At 36.1% G+C, this 21657-nt stretch overlaps 1 protein-coding gene across 1 annotated transcript; it reads right to left on the bottom strand.

Moving 5' to 3' along the window:
- Nucleotides 1-9158: 9158 nt before the first annotated feature.
- LOC104907436 (histone-lysine N-methyltransferase, H3 lysine-9 specific SUVH1) lies at nucleotides 9159-16003 on the bottom strand. Its single transcript, XM_010696369.3, has 2 exons — nucleotides 13351-16003; nucleotides 9159-9572 (listed from the first exon to the last, which is right to left on the bottom strand). Exon 1 carries the CDS (start codon nucleotides 15492-15494, stop codon nucleotides 13374-13376), a length of 2121 nt encoding a protein of 706 aa, XP_010694671.2. The 5' UTR covers nucleotides 15495-16003; the 3' UTR covers nucleotides 9159-9572; nucleotides 13351-13373.
- Between the last annotated feature and the right edge of the window lie 5654 nt (nucleotides 16004-21657).

The following is a 21657-nucleotide window of genomic DNA, read 5'->3' as shown; positions in this document are numbered from 1 at the left end:
AATTAGAACAATAATGGGGTGGTGTCATGTAAGTTTGGGGTGAAAGAACATATGAAGACATCTCCCACTCATAAGTATCCCTATCCAACCACTCAATTAAATCCCAACAATAATCGGGTGATTGGAATAGAAAGCCTCCATTACAAATAGATTTTACCACCATCCTAGTTTCTTATTTTAAGCCCTCATAAATCACTAGGCACATATCCCATAGTTCAATTCCATGATAAGGACCAATAAAATCACTAAGCCTATGATAATACTTCTAAAACACTTCATTCTCATACTGAGGAAAAGAAAAAAAAAATTGCTCTAGAATTACTAACATGTACATGGGTTCACATAACATATGAGGTGATTCAGGAGAACTCGTGCAAAAATTAGGAGGGTTTTGATATGATGCATCAAAACGGTAAACATGAGAATTTCAAGAATTATTACTATGTTGCCTAGCAAAATTAATTATCCTCATTATCAAAATAGCATGACTCCATGATACAAAAAAAGTGATAAAAAAATATAAATATTCACAAAAAGGGAAAAAAATATATACAATTTAGTCTCACCAACAATAAAAAAAAAAAACTAAATGAAACAATACCGTCTCCCCGCAACGACGCCAAAATTTGATAGGTTGTCGTACACCTGTCAAAAATTTTCCTGCAAAACTTTCTAACAATGTAGTAGAGTAAGTAGGGTCGAATCTAAGAGATGGGCATTTTAATCTAACTACTAAAGTATGGGAAAACTAAATAAGATCATAAATATGTGAATTAATGTTCTAAACTAATAAATAAATTAAGAAAATCAAAGTAAAAAGATCTAGGGCAATGGTTCACCATGTTTATACTTATGATCTATCAACATGTCATCAATAGTTCAATTAATCAGAATTCTAGAGCACATATTAATCCTATGGTCGGGTCTTAACGCTCTCAAATCAACATATGCTAGTATGGTCGCTCAATATAATCAGATTTGCTAATTGTAGGTAAGCCTCTAAAGAGTACTATCTCTCGATCTATGACTTGTTATTAACAATATTTAATCAGACAATTGATCAGATTGCAAGATTAACAATAAAAACACTAATCAATTAGAGAAATCAATAACTAATCAAATCATGAATAAATATTAATCAACAATCATATCATATAAACATGGATTCACAAACCTTGGAAATAAAAACTACTCTATCATGAAATAAATAATGAAATCTAAATCTAAACAGAAAAGCATAATCAAATAAATCAAAGAAAGAAACTAATGAAACTCATGAATTAATGAAGAAGAATAAAAACTAGGATTTACAACTAAAAACTAGAGAGAAAGAGATGAGAAAACTAAACTAAAACCTAGAAGATGAAAATAACGTGTGAAGGGAAAGGAGAGATAAATAATGAAAACTAATCTATCTGATATTCAATAACCTAACATGACTAGGAAAGTAATTTTATAAGATAATAAAAGTCTTAAATAAATCATTAATGGGCGGATTACTGATTCGCGCGTACGCGTGGCAGATTCCAGCAGAAACAGTGCAATCTTCCGAAAGGCATAACTCCTTGACTAGAAGTCTCCTCGGGGTGTGCTACCTATCGTTGGAAAGTTCTTCAAGTTTAGTTTCCAAATCAGCTGGAATTACTTGATTTAAATAAGCACATCAAAAGTAATGATCAGAAGAGTAGACGTGACTCCTTTTTCACACTTTTTCTAATGATTTTCCGCTTCGTTTTTGCTCAAACTCGTACTATGACATATCCGTATGATCCTTATTCATTGTAGCTTCTTTCCAAGTGCTCCTAATCCACAATATTAGCTAATAATACTCCAAATACATTCTCATTAACTGAAATTCATCAAAAATAATAAAACATACCGAATAGGAGTAGAATAACATAACTTAAGAATATGATGCAATAATGAACCTAAATATGAAACTACATACTCTAAAATGCAACCTAAATGCACCTAAAAACTATATATAAATATGACTTATCAACTTTTTAGCAACATCACAAGTGCACTTCTCACACTCACACCCGTGCAAAGGCTTCAACCGCGCAAATTCGTGATAGGGGCTCATTAATTTCTAGTAATAGTCCTCCAAAGAATGATCTTTGCCTTGTTTGCAATCAACAATGGTTACTCTTATTTGTTGAAGACGAGGTCCGTTTGACACGCAAAACCTCTTATCCAGATAATTCCACAACTGTCTCGTTTCTTCATGATATGGGATTAAAGCAGCAAATTTTGGTTCAACACTCCCCATTATCCATAACAATCATGCATGGAATTCACGGTCACTCGGTCCAATAATCTCTTCTCTTTGCTCGGCTTTGTCTCTGATCCATCCAAAAACACAAACTTTCTGCATGCCTTCAATGGCTGATGGCCCTTGCCCATGAAACGTAATTGGTTCCGTTTAAGATCATGTGTGTGATCAGATTTTCGGGCTATTCTTCTTAATTACCGGGAAGTGGTGTCACTACCCGCGACTACAATCTTCTTTTCTTCGTCTCCCATGATTGTTTACAGTTCGTTCAATCGAGGTTCAATATCAGGATGTGAAGCGCCGAAAAATAATTCTTCACATTTTAAGATTCTTCGTCAATGGACGAAGCAGGTTGTAGAGTTGATGAGTGCTTTCACCGCCGCTCTGATACCATGATAAGTTGGGGTCGTACTTTGCCTCAATATATACACGATGAAGTCAACGTAAATATATAAAAGTGATAAGGCCTATATACAATTATACAAGGCTTAAGACAACATAAATATACATGGGCTTGACAGATATTCAATCGATTCGAATTACTTTTGCTAAGTCTATTTTCAATTGTCAAAATTGAGATGAGCAAGTAAGGTTCTTTTAAGATACAATAAAGAAAGTTAAGGTGCCCTTCTCTTAAGGGGAAAATCTAACGAATCTCAGAAAATTAGATGATCTAAAGCTGATCTGAAACTGAAGCAACCTATGGAGAGACTTTTTTTTAGAGAGAAAACTAGTTTTTCGGTCCGGATTATTCCCCAGATAAATATAATTCTATTTACTAATATCTTAGTTTGAAATTATAACAAAACATTACTTGGTTTAGTGGTTAAGAAATAAATATAATAACTTGAAGTCATAGAATCAATCTTATACCATGCATGTTATAATCTATATCTATACAAATATATTAAAAGGCGAGCGTGATAATGTATACACCCCACGTGACACCTCTATTACTCCATTAGAATTGTTCAATGTGTACCTAAGTCATGTCAATTAACAAATGTAAAATTAATTAGCTTGTAACAAGATTTGAACTCATGACCTATTGATATTATATCTGACACAATTGCCATCTCAACAAACTTTTAATCATGCTTTAAGTGTCTACATTATTATATTTGTACATTTTAAATGTTGAGACAGTACCGACCCGGAACAACATCCGGGCCCAAATACTAGTAAATATATTAAAAGGCGTTCCTAGGCAAGAAATTGTGCCACTTGACGCTCTCCCCAGGGAGGTTTAATTCATGTATGATAAACAATTAGAAATTGCAAAGTATAGGTTTTGATACCGTAACCTCAGGTTCATATACTAAGGTTTTAACCACTAGACCAAGTTGTATTCACTGTTATCATTTAAAAGTACAAGTAGTTATTAGGCTCGGGCTATGTCCCGGGTAAGAAAAAATTTCATGGTTGGATATAATACTTTATGATAATAACACTACAAACAACTTTCATATATGTACTTGAGGTCTCGGGATCCAACCATATACTACGCAATTTCTAAAAAAAATTATTGACATGGATTACATGAACTAAAACTCCCTAGAGAGAGTGCCATGTGGCACAGTTTCTTGTCTATGCACACCTTTTAATATATTTGTATAGATATTAATAGATGAAATTTTTTCTTTCCGGGGCATATCCCGAGCCTAATAACTAGTTTTGAATTGTATGTGGTTTACATGAAGTGAACACTCTAAGGGACAGCGGCTAGCGTCGTGTGGCATTGTTTCTTGTTAGGAACGTCTTTTAATATATTAGTATAAATATGTTATCTTATTTCTTCTATGAAAACGTGCGTAATGTCAACTATGTTGAATTGAGGAACAAGAATAAGAATGTCGTAAATTATGAATAGACCACGGACAAGTATAACGTTATTTCAAGATTTGAATTTCTACTTGATTGTCGCCTTTGATACGGGGGACTTGATATTATGTTGAAGCATCGTCCGGATGTGATTCCTAAGACCCTAGACTTCTACTATAAGGGGAAAAGTAGGACCAAACCGATAGGCTCGATCAACAGCCAAATGGCCCAAGTGAATTCTGGTAATAGAAGAAAAATTAGTCGTGCCATCGAAATTTAACTTGTAACTCTCGGTGGTGGGAGGGTACAATCGTACATGGAATATTATTGGGTTCTTTCACAAAGAAACAGAGTTAGTGGTAAAAGATTAATCGAGCATTCCATTCAAGATGTAAGTGCAAAGTTTTGTAGTAATTACGGTCAATATTTCAGGGACTATTGTAAAAAAACCAAAACATTACATTCTTTCTAGATGCTACTGAGGTTGTAACTTAGGAAACATAGAGCTTTTGGCTTATGACTTAAGGCATTTAGGTAGTTGTGAATGTCGGATGGTAAGATATTCTCAATATTATTCTTAATACAAAGATAAGTTCGAAAGGAATGAGTTTAAAAATAGCCCGGAGGAAGAATATAATAGTCACAATTCCATTAGCAAAAAAGGCAAAGGAGCATAAAACTTCATTCTTTACTTTTGGTGCGCCAAGAGTAGTCACTAAAGGTGCACCATACACCGTTTTAAAGAAGCTCCCATATAAAATTTTGCACTTTTGTTGTGATATCATTATTCTAAGTCTAGTAATAATGCCAAGCAATTATTATATGCACTGAGAAATCACCTATGCTACTAAGACCCATAAAAGAGTATAAAAAAGATGAAGGCTGGGGGAGAGTAATTCAATATTCTATTGGTCTACAAGCATGATAACATCACTTTTAGATCAAAGTTGATGATGTAAAATATTTTGAGATCAAGAGTTTTGATCAGACCAATTTTCTATCTGGTACTTTTCTAAGTACATCTCAAGTTAGATGAATAGAGCATCAAATGTATGGGTCGGAAAGCTTGGATTTTGTTGAAACCCATTAAGTGCCCACTTGTGAGTGTCCCACATTGGAGAAAGAGGAGAGAATAAACCACTTTTTAAGATTAAGAGTTACTCCTCCTATCACCAATTGGTTTTAGGATGGAACCTTCTAGCTTGTAAGTGGGTTAAACTCCCCTCCTCCTTATTGGGTTACCCAGGCCTATTTTCATATAAATCTAAAAATTAACATGGTATCAGAGCCCGGGTTGCGGGTCTCGTCTAAATTGGGTGTTTGATAGCTACTGGATAAAATTATTGCTCTAACCTTTCCAGTTAGCTCTGAATTTCTAAGGACACTCACAAGTGATGGGGTGTGTTGAAACCCATTAAGTTCCCACTTGTGAGTGTCCCACATTGGAGAAAGAGGAGAGAATAAACCACTTTATAAGATTAGGGATTACTCCTCCTATCACCAATCGGTTTTAGGATGGAACCTCCTAGCTTGTAAGTGGGCTAAACTCTCCTCCTCCTTATTGGGTTACCCAGGCCTATTTTCATATGAATCTAAAAATTAACAGATTTATATTCGAAGAAGGAAGAGTGCTTCAGAGATATTTCTGATGCATAGTGTTGGCCAAAGTATTGCGATCCAAGAGAACTGTCACCCTCACTTTAGCAAAATAAGCGCATTAACATGAATCATTTTTCAAAATTTAAGCTACATATATTTCAAGTTGACACGATGGTGACCATAATATTAGAGGAAGAAAATTGGAGTTAGTTGCTGATCCCCATAAATGTTTTCGATTAATGCAATCGTTTTTGAGCATATTTGAGAAGAACTTATGCAGTGTCCATGAGGTAGGCTAGAAAGGATTCTAGATGGCTTTGAATCAAGATCGCTTTTCTTACTACGGAGAGGAAGTGGTTCTGCCAAGCTAAGAGTTGATGTTGCTATCACTTCTTAAATTAGGCTATGACAATATGGCGATACGGGCTTGTAATGAGAAAGAACAGCGCTAAGGTAGCTTCCCTAAACATATTTGGGGTCATATTGAAAATACTAGCATAGCTCACTTTCATTAATTTGGTACATGCTTGGAAAGGATGATTGTGGATTTATAAAAGTTTCACAAGTTATTCAGTAGTGGAGCAAAAAACATGAAGGACATTTTCCAACCGAGTAGCCAAATTAAGGGTATACTTACAAATAACACCCCGTCATTTGCAAAAAAAAAAGTCATGAAATTGTTTAGAGTAAGGAGCTAATTGGATCCCTATCCCTGAATGAGGCGTTAGGGAAACAAAAAACAAGTGACGGCATACGACATCTATACAAAGAATGAATAGATATGGTGATCGTGGCTCTCCTTGAGGTAGCTTCCCCAAATAGATTTGGGGTCATTGAAAGTACTAGCATAGCTCACTTTCATGATTTGGTACATGCTTGGAAAGGATGATTGCGGATTTATGAAAGTTTCACAAGTTATTCAGCAGTGGAGCAAAAAGCATCAAGGACATTTTCCAATCGAGTAGCCAAATTAAGGGTAGGTTTACAAAAAAACACCCCATCATTTGCAAAAAAAAAAAGTCATGAAATTGTTTAGAGTAAGGAGCTAATTCGATCCCTATACCTGAACGAGGGGTTTGTGAAACAAAAGACAAGTGGCAGCATACGATATCTATACAAGGAATGAATAAATATGGTGATTGTGGGTCTCCTTGACGTACTCATCTTGACGGGTAAAAAACGGTTATCGTATCTAAATTTTAACCGTAAATCATAAGTAACAGAAGAGTCTTTATGAGGCCTAATTAAAAAAAGGATAACTAGCCATCAGATAAAAAGAAAAAGGACGTAATCGTTTGTTTTATTAGACGATTTCTTCATCATTATGTCGTCCAACAATTGTTCCAATAAGCTGCTTTAACTTCTGATTTCTGATTCATGCGTTGATGTGAAAGAGTTATGAGGTTTTGGAAATTTCTTTTGTGTGGTAGTGGAAGTCCAAACACTATCTAAATAGGATTCTAGCTTCACTCAACTTTTTGAAATTAAGGAAGCATCATTTTGGTTACCAATTATATTATTATAAATTTTAGGCGTAATAACTTGGTTTCTCATTTCTCTATTATCAGTTTTCTTCATATTTATTAGTAGTGACATGTGTTCCTCCGGTGAAGAAGACGACGACATTTTGGAAGTAGATGAGCATAAGATCGACAACGGTGAGAGAGAGGCCCAACTTCTCGAGCTCGTCGATGAGAATGAGAACATCGGTTTAGAACGGAGGACAACATGTTGCTCTTGTTAACGTTTTACCTTAAGCGAGGAACTCCTCCATTTGAGTGATATGGTTGTGCTTCTCATAGAGAACACGAAAGGTGAAACAAACCAAATAAAGCGCCCAAAAGGATGCAATGATACACAAAGAGCATTTAAGCCTTTCATTATAAGCATCAGTTGCATCATCAACACTAAATTAAAAGCTAAAGGCTTGTTCGTTTTTATTTTTTTTTGGACGGGATAAAGGCTCGTTTATTATTGTTTCTTATTTCAAATTTTCAGTTTTTTTTTTAAACAAAAAATAAAAACATGAAAACTACAAAAAGTAATTTCTAATTTTTTGAAACTGAATATTTTTATAGGTAAGAAGAACTCATCTGACTGCCCTCGCATAGGTTCCCAACCAAAGGCCCACTACAAGCCATAAACCCCCCTCCCCAAGCAAAAAAAAAACAAAACCCCTCCCCCATAAATCTCAAACAAATGCTTAAGGGTAAACCCTAAAATTTACTAGAGAAGATGAAAAAGTTCACAACTTGAGCCAACATTTTCAAAACTGAAATGTTTTGTATAATTATGACTAATTTTAAGATTAATCAGAAGTATATGGATATCTTGTATATGAAACAAAAAAAAACTTCGATTACCTTTGAGAGAAATTAAAAACCAAGCGCCATTACATATCCAATTTGACCTATGGACAAATATGCAAGTATACATTTCATGCTTGTTTAAGTAATAACAATGAGATTCCACAATATCATACTAAGAATAGCTAGGATTTCCAAAAGTGAAATTTCACTATCTCGATTATATATGGGAACTCTTGATAACTTAGATATACACACTTTAATATACCCCTAACTAAAAAAAATACAACACTTACCACTTTATTAGTTTTAAAAAAAAAAATCCATTAGTTTAAAAAAAATAATAAAAAAAAAAAAGAAAAATCGATCAAACAAACTCCAAACCAACTACCACTCATCCAAGGCTAGTTTTCTTCAAGTGAAGAGAGATTTTCTTCAAGTAAAGAGATCCCAAGTTAATATTTCTTTCAGTTGGTCTTGTAAGAGACCGTCTACTTTTAATTTAAAAGTAGGCGCGGCCCAAGCCCAATATTAAGAAGAGAATAGATCATATTTCTTAATATAGTGACTACTTTAATCTATTTAGTGACCATTTTAATCTATTTAGTGACCAGTTTAATCTATTAATTAATAACATTCTTTAATTCATTTAGTGACTGATTTAATCCATTTAGTGACTAGCTTAATCCATTTTGTAAGACTGACGGACTATTTTTAAAAATTGTTTGTTCTGATTCGAAATTTAGAAGGGAAATAAAAGAAGGAGAAGAGAATGGACGACTAAGATGGTGCAAGATACCTAAAAATAGTGTTAGGTTAGAGAGAAATTGAATGGGCTTCTTAGGAGAACGTAAGTTTGCATTGTCTAATTTTATATTAAAATTAGACCGTCTATTATAATAATTTGTGTATTTCTTTTCTTCTATAACTTCTTGCAAAGTTTAACTTACAATTTTTGTTAACATTTTTTTTTTGAAGTGAAGAAAACGCAATTTTGATATTTCCTTTTGTCCTTTTAAAAACTCTTGCAAACTCCCGTTCTACCCTTGTTTTAGAACTCCCAGAGTTCCAGCTCTATTTTAAGGCTTTATACAACAAACAACGCTTGCTTACTCCGTCAACAGAGGCAAATGCCAAAGAACAATGAGCAAGGATCATTGAATCAACTAAGACACTACATATCATAAAATCCCAGAAGAAATTCATCTAAACATCTAATATATAACTTACATGGCCGAGTATGGGCCAACTCCAAAAGCCACTTGTTACCAAGATATGGGCTACAGGAACCAACAAACTATTGCTACATTACATGTAAACTAACATTGTAACATCACAATATATCTTGAGCATAAAAGCTTCCAGAGCTAGAATACTAACAGACTGAACTACAGTTCACTAGAGAGAAATTAGAAGTCAGGAAGCACATTGGAAACATCTGCTGCGCTATTCGTTTGGAAATGACAAAATAAGACAATTAATTTCATGTACCCACAGACAGATCCTTCACTGATGTAGATGATTAAGGAACTTGAATCCCAATGAGCACGCTGCTTCCATGAAAAGATAAGCTGTCCACAAGTAGTAGCAGAGTTAGTCGCTTAAGTCTAAGTGCAATATCTAAGCAGCTTGTAAAGATGATGAGACTAAACATTAGACAAGCACATACAAAAAAAATATACGACGATCAGTTATCAGATTCACAAAGTTAAAATCCCGAGAAATTTTCAGCACAATCATCGTGTGACAAGATAACAAAGGCATTGCTGATTGCAATTATCCACTTACAATAATGCCTCAAGAGCTATTAGACAGCCAAAATGACATGCTTATTTAAAACTAACACATACTTCCTCCGTTCTAATTTACTTGCAAAGTTGCAATATGGAGGGAGGCACACTACTTAGAGTGTGAGAGAGAGAAAAAGGTAACCCACATGATGCGAAGAGAGAGAGAATATTCCAAAAAGGTAATGTTTCAAGTAAATTGAAACAATCCAAAATGGCAAGTGTTGTTGCATGTAAACAAGAACAATCAAGATTGCCCTAGTGGTTGCAGGCCCTAATTCCACCCCTCTGAGGAGGATCAATTCTCAACCCTTATAAGAGGGATTCCCAATCCCCCCCACCCCCCAACCACTACTTGCTAGGAACCTCATCTGACCTTTAAAAGGGACACAACATTAGTGATAGAGAACAAGTTACATAGAGCACTGAAACCCATCAAGATTCACAACAGCCAACCAAGAGATTATACTATCTATATCATGACTCAAAGGGATAATTGTGCTACCACTTTCACACTTGTGCATAGAAGCTTATACAGTTCTGCACTTCTAGAATGCTTAACTGATCCAACAAGTTCTAGCGTTTACAAGAAAGCTTCACTTATCATGAATGTAAATTCCACAAACTCTCATCTTTATTAAACTATGTTTCAGCAAGTGTTCTCATATGCGAAAACATTTTTGAACAAAATAATGAATCAACAGATTCCTAAAGTATTTTGTTTGCAACTAAAAATCTCCAGCAAATATTTTGAGGCACAAAAACAAATGGTGCATCACCTAGTAACCACTTTATTCTCCATCATGTGTCCAAGGAACACCAAAAAAGGAGATTTAAATGAGCTACACTGCTCGGTGGCTAAGATCAACAACCGCAACCAGTGTTACTCCAACACCTTCATTTACCTAAAAAAAGGTGTCGTGTCGTGTCGGACACAACACGACACTTTAATTGGATACTTCATTTTAAACCAAAAACTTGACTTTTTTCTAAAAAATAGCCGAGTCGGACACTTGGACACCCGTATCCGAGTAGACACTCAATCCGTGTTTGAGTAACATAGACCGCAACAACTGATTAATGGCTAAGATCAACACCTAACAAAGCCTTCGTCCCAGTATTCCAAACTATGACCCTAAGTTTCGGTAAAATACTTAAGGAGTTAAGGAATCTGATTGGTCCAATTCCAACATGAGTGCTACAAATGGTTCTAAGCATCAAGAACCAAATAAAGTCATATGAAAGAAGAGTGTTAAGTAAATAGCAAGATGAAACGAAAAGACCAAATGGGTCAAAATAACCAATACTCCAAATACATTCTGAAGATATCTCGCTACAAAGATGGCAAGGGCATTCCCATCAGCTTATTATGTGTTATGCAAACAAATAAAGAACACCACCACCTTGAACTGGGGAAACAACTCATCTGCCTATCATTTTGCTCATGGACGCAGAAAGGAGGGAAATGAGTTAGTGCAATGAGTAACTACTCTCAGTTTCATAGATTGTTTCTTACTAATTGCCTAAAATGAATCATTTTTTAAATATACATGCATAAATGAGATCATTGTCCAATTTTAACTTGAGGGCTAAATCAAGTCTGAGGAGATTGATATAAGTCAAAATGCAATGTCACTTCGGAGAAAAAGAGAGACCTGCAATAGCAACATGGAAAGAAAATGATAACATAGGTCCAAGTAGGTCCCATGTTACTTAGAAACTTAAAGGAGCACACCTCAAGAAAATAGAAAATGAAAAAGAATCTGAAGTTATCCAGGGCAAAGAGTGAGTGAATCAGCAGCGAGATGAAAAGAAATAGGCCATTTGGGACAGAATTGCTCAATGTAAAACAAGCTTGAAGAAATAAGGCCCATTTACACAAGTAAAATGCAGCCACATATTTCTCCTTGCAACATCCAAACTCTGTCCAAGCCATAAATTAAATTCCATTATACGACTAACCCAATCCCAACATCAGGTCACCACAGTTAAAAACACAAGTGTATCTCACTGTCTCAACTCTACTGATCTCCCTAATTATTGTTCTTTAACTACTATTTTGCTCACAAATCGGACGAACAAAGCCCCAACGATCTGCACCTTGACAGAGATTAAAGCATTTACAAAGGACTAATTTAAGTCACTCCAGGGCGTAAAAGTGAGTAAAGAAGTACTCCCTCCGTCCAAAAGATCTAAACACTTGTTGGGATACGTAGTTCAAGGTGACAAGTTGTAATGTGGTTAACAATGTTATTTTACCAAAAAATATGTGACGGGAGTTGGTAAGGTATTTTTTTAAAAGGAGAAAGAAAGTTGGTTTTTTTATTGATAGAGTGTGGGCCAAAGGAGTATTAGACAGCTAATATGATGATAGTGGGACCATGTCAACAAGAGAAGTGTTAATGAATAATTTGGGATAATCAATACAAGAAAGTGTTCAATTTCTAGAGACGGAGGGAGTAGCAAGTAAGATAAATAAAAAAAGGTCATTTGATTCAAAAGAGGTTTACAATATTAAACTTCATAAGCCAAGGCCCATTTATACAACTTTTCAACATTAGTATTCTAATTACGATGCTTGTTGATATTTATAAGTACAACAGTTATTGCTGTGGCTGCTGCTACTACTAGTACAATTCATCCTTACATTCTTCATGCAAAACTCATCCTTTGTCCAACCCAAATATTTCCCTCATATCCTTATGGTTACAACTCAAAGTCAATCTTACATTATCACAAAGCTTCTTATTAGTTTTCCTACAATTATCTACTGTTACTATTACTCATTTCCCCTTTCCCCAACTTCGTTTCTCCTCAAAAAAAAAAAAAAAACAAAAGATTTCCTTATACTTTCACCAAGTAAAATTTTCCTTTAGAACAAAGAGAAGAAAGGCTACTGATACAGCTATACGGTTATTGTTGTTGTATCAAATATTCAAATGCCAAAAAGCATCATGCAAAGATAGACCTAGAGCATAGCAGTCTATACCCTGAAGTTGATTTTGATTCCTAGTACATTATTTACAGCAATATATGGTGCGCAAATGGACTTGGACACCAGAATTAAGTCAAACAGAGAATTCTTGCACGCCTCAACATCAGTAATGCAGGATAACCACGGCAAATCATTAAAATACTACAGAGAAGGCCTCAATTTAGAGTAATAGATTTCAAAGATGCCCACTATGTCTCACAAATGAATAGCCAAAACAAGGAAAAGAAAAGATGGTTTTCTCACTTTATAATTCATCAAGTCATCAACTCATTATCTAGATGTTAAGTTCAAGACAGACAGTTTCCAAGGGTCGACAAAAACAAAAGACTATGTAAGAGATGTTAAACTAGTCTCATTGGACAAACCAGCTAGTTCATAGTTGCAACTTAGATCAAATGATGATGATAAAACATATGTTAGCCTCCAAGGGGAAAAAAGCATGATCGAACAAACCGGGCAGAAACAATTAAGAACAGTAATGGAATTGATGACACAAGGGCATACCAAAAAATACATAAAAAGAAGTGCTCTGCAGCTTTAGAACTGAAATGCATAACCTATGCATACCTGCAATCAACACATCAGAGGTGTCAACCGAAATAACCCTTGCATTTCGGTGAACCACATAAGCACCGCTTCCTCCTACTTTCTGACTGGGATATACCATAATCATAAGTGAGCTCAGTCATGGGAGGAATGTGTCGCATCGCAAAGAAAGCAATATGAATAAGGGATTCACCATTATTCTCATACACAATAGGTTGCCAGAAAACAGTAGGGGAACAACTATGGTTCATAAAGCGAGCCACGTTCCCAGAATCTTTGGCACTAATTACCAATGGAGTAGGGATGTCATAATCCTCATTCCATTCACCCCCAGCAGCAACTTCCTCACCCACCAATGGAGGATCATAGTTCCATTTGAAGGATTTATCATAAGCACGACTAGTATCAAAGACATAATCACTACTATCACTACTTTCATCTCTATCATATTTGGCTTTGTCTATCACTTCACCAGCAAATTCACAAATGAAAATCCCAGATCGAATGGCATCCCAAGAGCGCAAGCCCCAACCCTTATCCTTAGTCTTAAAAACTTCCAATCGCACCTTTAGACCACTCTGTGACACTCTATTCTTGCAATTAGGAAAGCACGGACATGAAGGTCCACATTCATATACAAGTGGTTTCCTACTCACAAAGACACCATTTGTAGTATAAGGGAAATCCCCTCCATTCTTGCGAATACAAGAGCAGTTAAGATCACCAGCAGCACAAGCACTATGGCAATTACACCCATAGGTTGGCTCAGACAAGTTGAGTGACTTTGTATACTTAACAGAGCGTAGATAGGTAAAGTAAGGAGGCCCCTTTTCGCTATCGAAATCATTAACAAGGGAAACAGGAAGACTTTCAGCACCTGAAGTAAGGTCAGGAAGAATGAGTCCCGGCCTCGATGAGACACTTTCTTTCCATTTCAAAATAGATTGCCAAACTCCAAAAGCTGGAGATTGGCCAGCTAACCTAACCATCCTATACTTGAAAAGATTGGCACCAGATTTGGCCTTATCAATCCATGAATCCTGAATAGTATAAAGTCCATCATAAACATAAATTTTAAGTGACGGATTCGAGGTATCTCTTATACCCCTAATAACCCTAATCTGATTCCCACGGCGAGCACTCTTCTCTAAAGCAAGATTTCCCCTCTCAAGCTTCTGATCAGAGGCTTGTTTACCACTATTACTATAATTTCCACCACCTTGTCCAGTATAAACAAGAACATCTTGATCCTCAGCGTCGTCATCGTACCCACCTGAAGACACAATACTAACAGCAAGTGGCTCATCTTCCATATCAGTTTTAACAGTCATATAATCAATTCCAGCCATAGAAGGTGCATGCAACCCTAAAACACACATCTCCATTCGAAAAAAGAATATATCACCAATCTCAACACCAGGAACTGCACCTATTCTCTTCTTACTATTAGTCCTAAACCCAGCAGTCATCAAAATGTTACCTGCTTTCAAATCAGCACGCTTGATCAACCCGGTTGACGCTTCCTTCGAGTCCTCCAGCTGGCTTAACCGCCTCCGAACCCCATCAAACTTCATTATAACAAAATTAACAACTTCCCTACTACCATCTTCCCTTTGTGGTTGAGGCAATCCAACCACATTCGCCAAATTCGGTTTCCTTGCTTCCCCTGAAGCAGCAGCATTCGCAGCCTTCCTTTCCTTCCTCTTCGCCGCGGCATCCGGCTGACTGCGTGTCGCTGCCCGTTTCTTCCTCCCAGAGACGGTACTTCCCCCACCACCCTCTCCGAAATTAATGTCCATCGAAGACTCGGTATCGCCACCGCCTCCGCCTCCATTCGAGAAATGTGTACCCATTTGAGGCGTCCCAAAGGAACGCAGAGGTACAGCAGCAGCAGGAGTTGAATAAGCACCCGCACCAGTACCGGTACCGGCACCCGAACCCTCTCCGTGTCGGGCCTCGGAACCGGGCGGGCCCATGCTAAAGGGGTAAAAGGGAGTGAACCCAGATGGGAATGGACCAAATGGAGATGAACAAACAAAAGGGGGAGCTTGGGGTGGGTTTGGAAACATGGGTACCAAAGTTCTCAAAGGTTTCACATCTAAAACCCTTGATTTGTCCAATGAAGACGGTTGCGCTTGCGTGCTCGGACCCGAAACACCATCCATTTTTTTTTCAATAATTTGAGATATGATATAAGATAATTACACCAAATTACACTTACAACAAAGGGAAAAGAGAAAAAACAACAAGAGTACAATTTACACTTGAATCACACAAATCACTAGTACAAACACAGATTCAACATTTGAAACATGGTGAAAGTTGGGCACGGCAGATCAACCGGTGTCGACCCGATTTGAGAAGATAAATGGATCTGGAAATTGGGTGGGCGAGATAGCCCGTGCACATCTTCTTTTGGGTTTGGGCCAAAAGAAATTTTAGATCTAGGGTTTATGAAAGAAGGGGGAAGTAGAGAAATGAAGATTAATGGAGGGAGAAAGAGGGAGAGAATTGGGAATTTGGACGAGAGAGAAGTTGGCCGGAGAGGAAGACGTCGGTGTCTGGGAAAAGTGATTTGATGATGAGAGGGAGCGCGGAAATGAGGAATGAGTGGATTAAAGATTACTTGTAGACATAGTTAAATTACACTAATGGAGTAATGGGTGTTCTTTTGAACCTGTTTTTACTTGAGTTTAATTTCTCGCGGTTCACTTTATATACTTTCTTGACTAGTTTTTAGATTTGGGTTATGACTTATGTTCCGAGTAATCATAATTTTCATTTAGACTATGTTCAGTTTACCTTATTTTTACTTATTTTAGATCTAATTAGGTCAGATCAGAAAAAATAAGTTCAGATCATGCTTATATTTAAAAATTATTATTATTATTAAATATCTTTCATTACATATTAGTAAAAATTACAATAATTGAATATTAATAAAGTACTAATTGAAACGAATCAAACAAGACCCCACATGACTATAGTTTTTCTTATATATTGAGAAAAATCTAAAAGATAAGATCTTGTAAATCAAATCAGTTCAGTTCAGATCAGATCAGATTAGAAAAAAATAAGTTCAGATCAGATAAGTTCAGATCAGAAAATTTCAGGTGAACTAAACATAGCCTTAGTAGTATTTTACATTGAAATTATAACACCATACATTATTTGATTTAGTAGTTAAGACTTTAGTATACAAGCTTGAGGTCATAGGATCAATTTTTATAGTGGAGCACATGAAGTCAATGTTTTAACGAATAGCGCCACGTGGCACATTACTTATTAATGTACATCTTTTAATGTATTAGTACTAGCTTTTAATGCACGTGATGCGTGAGACGATATTTCTCCCAAATAAAACCACTACTCCCCCAATTACCATACCCATATTTCTGAATTTTACTTTCACACAATATTTTTTTCTCTCTATTAAATTGAACATCATCTTCATCAATTTCCCCCAATTCAAACCACACACTCGATTTTTTCTCTCTGTTCAATTGCGATCGTCGATTACTAGCTGACGATTATCTCAAGCAAGTTGCAGAGTTGGCTTTGGCGGTCATGGAATTGGCTTTCGCTCAGCCCGTTATGGATCGCCGAGCTTGCTTGCAGTCATGGCCCAAGCTATGCAGTTTATGTTGAAATTCGATTATGGGAACAATTTTTTGATTTGATATATAGGTTAAGTATTTTTTTTATTTCCCTCAAATTCGAGGTCTCATATTATGTCTCATTTTTTTTTAATATTTGGGAACAAATATTAAAGTTATATTGACTTCATGTACTCCACATACATTAAAGTTATATTAACGAAATTTGATTTTTTGATTTTAATATATGGATTTAAGTATTTTCTTTCTCATATTCTTTTTAATATATGGGCACAAAAATAATTCGAGTTCTCATATTTTCTCTCAATTTTTTTTTATATCCAGGACACGAATATTGAAGTCATTTTTGACGAAATTTTATTTTTTTCGACCATTTATGATGTAAATTTAATTTGAATTTCAACTATCTTCGAATTTAATTTTAAATAAATTGTAATTTAAGTAGAATTTTTTTTTTTGGAAAAAATATAATACAACACATATTCATAAGAGTTACTGTAAGTTGAGTTTAAATTTACTCAAACATAGTACATGTTTTTAAGATTTGCTAAATATAGAATATCACACATAATTTTATTTTCAATAACGAACTTCGTACTTGATTAACGGTAAAGAATCGACAAATTTCAGAGTTTCGTATTTGAGAATGTCGTGAAGCTCCAATCTATGAAGAGAACTGATTTTTTTTTGTTTGGAGTTTGTGTTTTGTAATTGAGTTTGTGTTATGGAAAAATTGATTTGAAAGCATGTTATGCCGTGTTTTTTTTTTTTTTTTTTTGTGTATGTAATATTAACGTTTGGTAAGTTCTTGATTATAATATTTTTGATTGAATCTTTTTTATTGGCAAGTTTATAATATTGAATCTTATATGAGTGTAGGCATAAATATTTTATTATATGCCACGTCACACATTTAATTGACCCATTAAAATCTTAAAGTCAAATGCTGACTTTTATTAATGGGTGATCATCAAATTTAATTAATTTGGGCTTATCACTATATTAGGCCTATTTTAATTAATCATCTATTATTGGGTCATGGCTCATCAAATAAAAGGTGGACTCTTAATAGAGTTATGTCCATAAGGCCCAAGAGGCAGGATAAGTGGAAACCCTAGGGTTCTCCTTACTCTATAAATAGAGCTCTTCTATTCACTTATGAAGGAGGAGAAGAAATCAGACTCCAGAGCCATCAAGGAGAAAAGCAGAAAGCACAACCTAAACCTGTCAAGTAATCTCTCTGCTAGTCAAGTTACATCAAATTCTCTCTTAGAAGAAGGAAACAAGATCAACCTTGGACGAGATTAAGCCTGAAGGCCCTCATTCAGGAAGATCATATTGCTTCGTGAGCAACAAAAAACCAACATCAAATCCTTCCAATAGAAGAAGAACAACAAGCATACAAATTGACGTGTCGTTCTATTCTACATCAACATCCTTGAATAAGATCAAGCATGAAGGCCCTTATTCGTGAAATTCAAAGCTGTTCGTGAATTGCAAAGTTCAAATACACGTGGAGATGAATCAGAGGATTAAAACATTAGAGATTGTAACCCAAAAAATACAAAATTAATAAAATATTATTTTGTTCACATCTTTTGACTCTCTATTTTGCAGATCTAAAATTTGTGTTTACAAATTTGGCACGCCCGGTGGGACAATCTCTACCTCTCATGTTTTTCTCCATTCAAGCAATAAAGAAAATTCATTCGACCATGGTGGCCAAGAGAAGATCTGTTCATGACAGCAACAAATCCTTTCCTCAAAGCGTGGATCCTTCGACGGAGTCCATCAATGGAGCGACAGACGTTAATGTGAATGTAATGACCATTGAAGCAAATACAATGGAGGAAGAATTAGCAAACATGAAGATGCTCATTCACAAACTCGCCAAAGAGAATGAGGAAAAAGAAGAACAAATCAATTTCCAAAGCAAACAACTTGCTGCTCTAACAAAGAAACTTGAGAAACGTCCGATTGGTGAAAGCGAAGGCGATAGTGGTGGATCCAAATTTAGCATGAAGTCAAAGACTAATGCAAAGGATGGAGCTATCCATGGCGATTCATTCAATTTCCAACAAATTCAAGATATGATAGCCACAGCTGTCAAACGCCAACTTGGTGGAGATTTTGACGGGAACGACCACTACACCAAGCCTTATACAAAGAGAATCGATGCCCTAGAAATGCCTATGGGCTATCAACCTCCCAAATTCATGCATTTCGATGGCATTGGCAATCCCACAACAACATATAGCACACTTTGTTGAAACTTGTAATAATGCAGGTACTGAAGGAGACCTACTCGTGAAGCAGTTCGTTCGATCTTTGAAAGGAGTGGCATTCGATTGGTACACCGACTTAGCTGCTAGATCAATTGATAATTGGGAACAAATGGAAGAAGCATTTATGGATCGTTTCTTCAGCACTCGTCGTATTGTCAGCATGACTGAGTTGACACAAACCACCCAACTGGAGATGACCTGTTATAGAATATATCAATCGATGGCGAACATTTCAGTGCAAAGATCACCTATCTGAAGCATCCACTGTAGAGTTGTGCACCCAAGGCATGCATTGGGACCTGGCTTACATACTGCAAGGAATTAAGCCAAACACATTCCAAGAACTGGCAACTCGGGCTCACGAAATGGAGATGACCATCGCCAACCATGAAGAGAATTATGATTAGACATCTATGTCGATGTTGTTCATGCCTGCAAAAGGACAAAAATACCCAAAAAAAAAAAGAGCTCCCAAGTAAGAGTATAAACTGCATACCTTGAACAAAAAAAAATCTCCTAAGCAAGAGTATAAACTGCAAATTCAAAAAAAAACAAAAAAAAAAAAACACTCCTAAGCAAGAGTATAAACGGCATAAACCAAAAAAAAAAAAGAACCAGAAACTAAACTGCAATCAAACCCCCTAAAAAACTCAAAACCTTGAACTACGTTTGGCTTGATCCAAATAAGTACATATCGAATACTTATTTAGTACGTAGGCATCTTGAGTATCTTAGCTTATTCAAGTGCAGCCACATTAAAAAAAAAACCAAACTTGGGGGCATGGGAACGTTGAAATTGTTTCGCCTTAACCTCTGAGATTTACAATGATGAAGGATGAGCACGAGGTCGTTTGTTCGAAGATTGGAGACAGCTTCCAAGCACCAATACTTCATTAAAATTCCACGAAGACCTGGAGAAAGCTTCCAAGCACCAGAGATTCGACAAAAATGTTAAGCATGGAGATTGGAGAAAGTTCTCAAGCACCAATACTTAGCTTCATCAAATTTCCTCGAAATTTTAGAGAAAGCTTTCAAGCACCAGAAATTCGCCAAAAATGTTAAGCCTAAAGATTGGAGAAAGCTCTCACGCACCAATGCTCCATCGAACCTTTTAAGATCCCGAGAAAGCTATCAAGCACCGGAGATTGCAACAAAAAGGAAGACAATGAGTTTGAAGAAACCTCAAATATATGACTGAGTCGTCCCTGAGATCTGGAGAAAGCTTTCAAGCATCTGAGATCTAAAAGAAATGAGAGTTGGAGTAAACTTCATGCAACATCTTGAAATTAAACAAAAAAAACACAATATACAGTAAGATTTGGAGAAAGCTCCCAACCACCAAATCACCATGATCAAACACCATCCACATGGCCACAAAAGGTCATGTCAAACGTGAAAAAAATGGAGTAATGATGATGCACCACTTATCTTGTATTTAGTCCAGGCTAGATTTCATGATATTATTTATAATAGCGTCAAAAAATGATAGCTCATCTGGTCATGCGCAGCACCTCTAAGATGGCTCGATGGCAAGAATGGTAACTTCTCCGGCATTACAATAGCAACAAGGGGCAACATTTTTCCCTTCGTGACCAAGGTTGTGAAAATAGTGGACGGCAATATCATCAAGATTAGGTCTTCATGTTCCGACAAAATTGTGTGAATGTTCCCATGGATTAAGTTGCATCCTTGCATATTCTTCCTGAAAAGATAAAACTCACAAAAATGGAAGAATAAAAAAGAGGAAAAAAAAAAAGCAAAAAAGAAAATGCCACGTACTTAGTCGTGGGCATGTTGGTGAAATGGATGATAGCAGTATATAGTGCCATGATAGTATATTTGTTAATCATCCTTCTATTAACATTTCTTTAAAGATGAAAATGTGGTGCCAGCACCAACATCACTAATTCATCATGCATGATGCATGTGATCGTTTTTAACAAGGAATACCACACAACACAAATCCATAAAAAAAGAAGAGAAAAAGGATTATGAGAAACATAAGTGGTATTGTTGCTTGCCATAACTATCTCACTCCCTCATTTTCTATTTCAAAATTCACACAACTCTTTGAGGCCTCTCATTTGGTGAAATACAAAACAATGAGACACCAACCGAGAACTTGAGTACAGAAGGAAAACCGAGAAGACAAACAAAGAAGAAGCAAAAGTCATGTCTTCTTGATCGGACAACTTCACGGTGCAAATGAACCAAGAAGCTTGCCGTAATCTCGTCAAACACCAGGGCCTCGGGGCTGTGTGGTTATGGCGACACGACAAGGCTCCGTCAAGTCTACCACGTCTCCAGAAATCGCTCGGGTATGGCCTCAAGTATCTTGTTGAAGTATAGTGTCGAGCTTGCCTCCATTTTCTTTCTTTGGGGTTCGCAAGCGATGTTCGCACTTCATGGCTTGAGTATGGCGTTGG

The sequence above is a fragment of the Beta vulgaris genome, chromosome 4 (assembly GCF_026745355.1).
Source record: "Beta vulgaris subsp. vulgaris cultivar EL10 chromosome 4, EL10.2, whole genome shotgun sequence".
Classification (NCBI taxonomy): Eukaryota; Viridiplantae; Streptophyta; class Magnoliopsida; order Caryophyllales; family Amaranthaceae; genus Beta; species Beta vulgaris.
Note: the sequence above shows the minus strand (reverse complement) of the source record. Positions and strands in the feature narration are given on the sequence as shown.

Bases quoted from the DNA above. Each gene is read 5' to 3' on its own strand.
- LOC104907436 (XM_010696369.3), bottom strand. From the start codon at position 15,494: ATGGATGGTGTTTCGGGTCCGAGCACGCAAGCGCAACCGTCTTCATTG.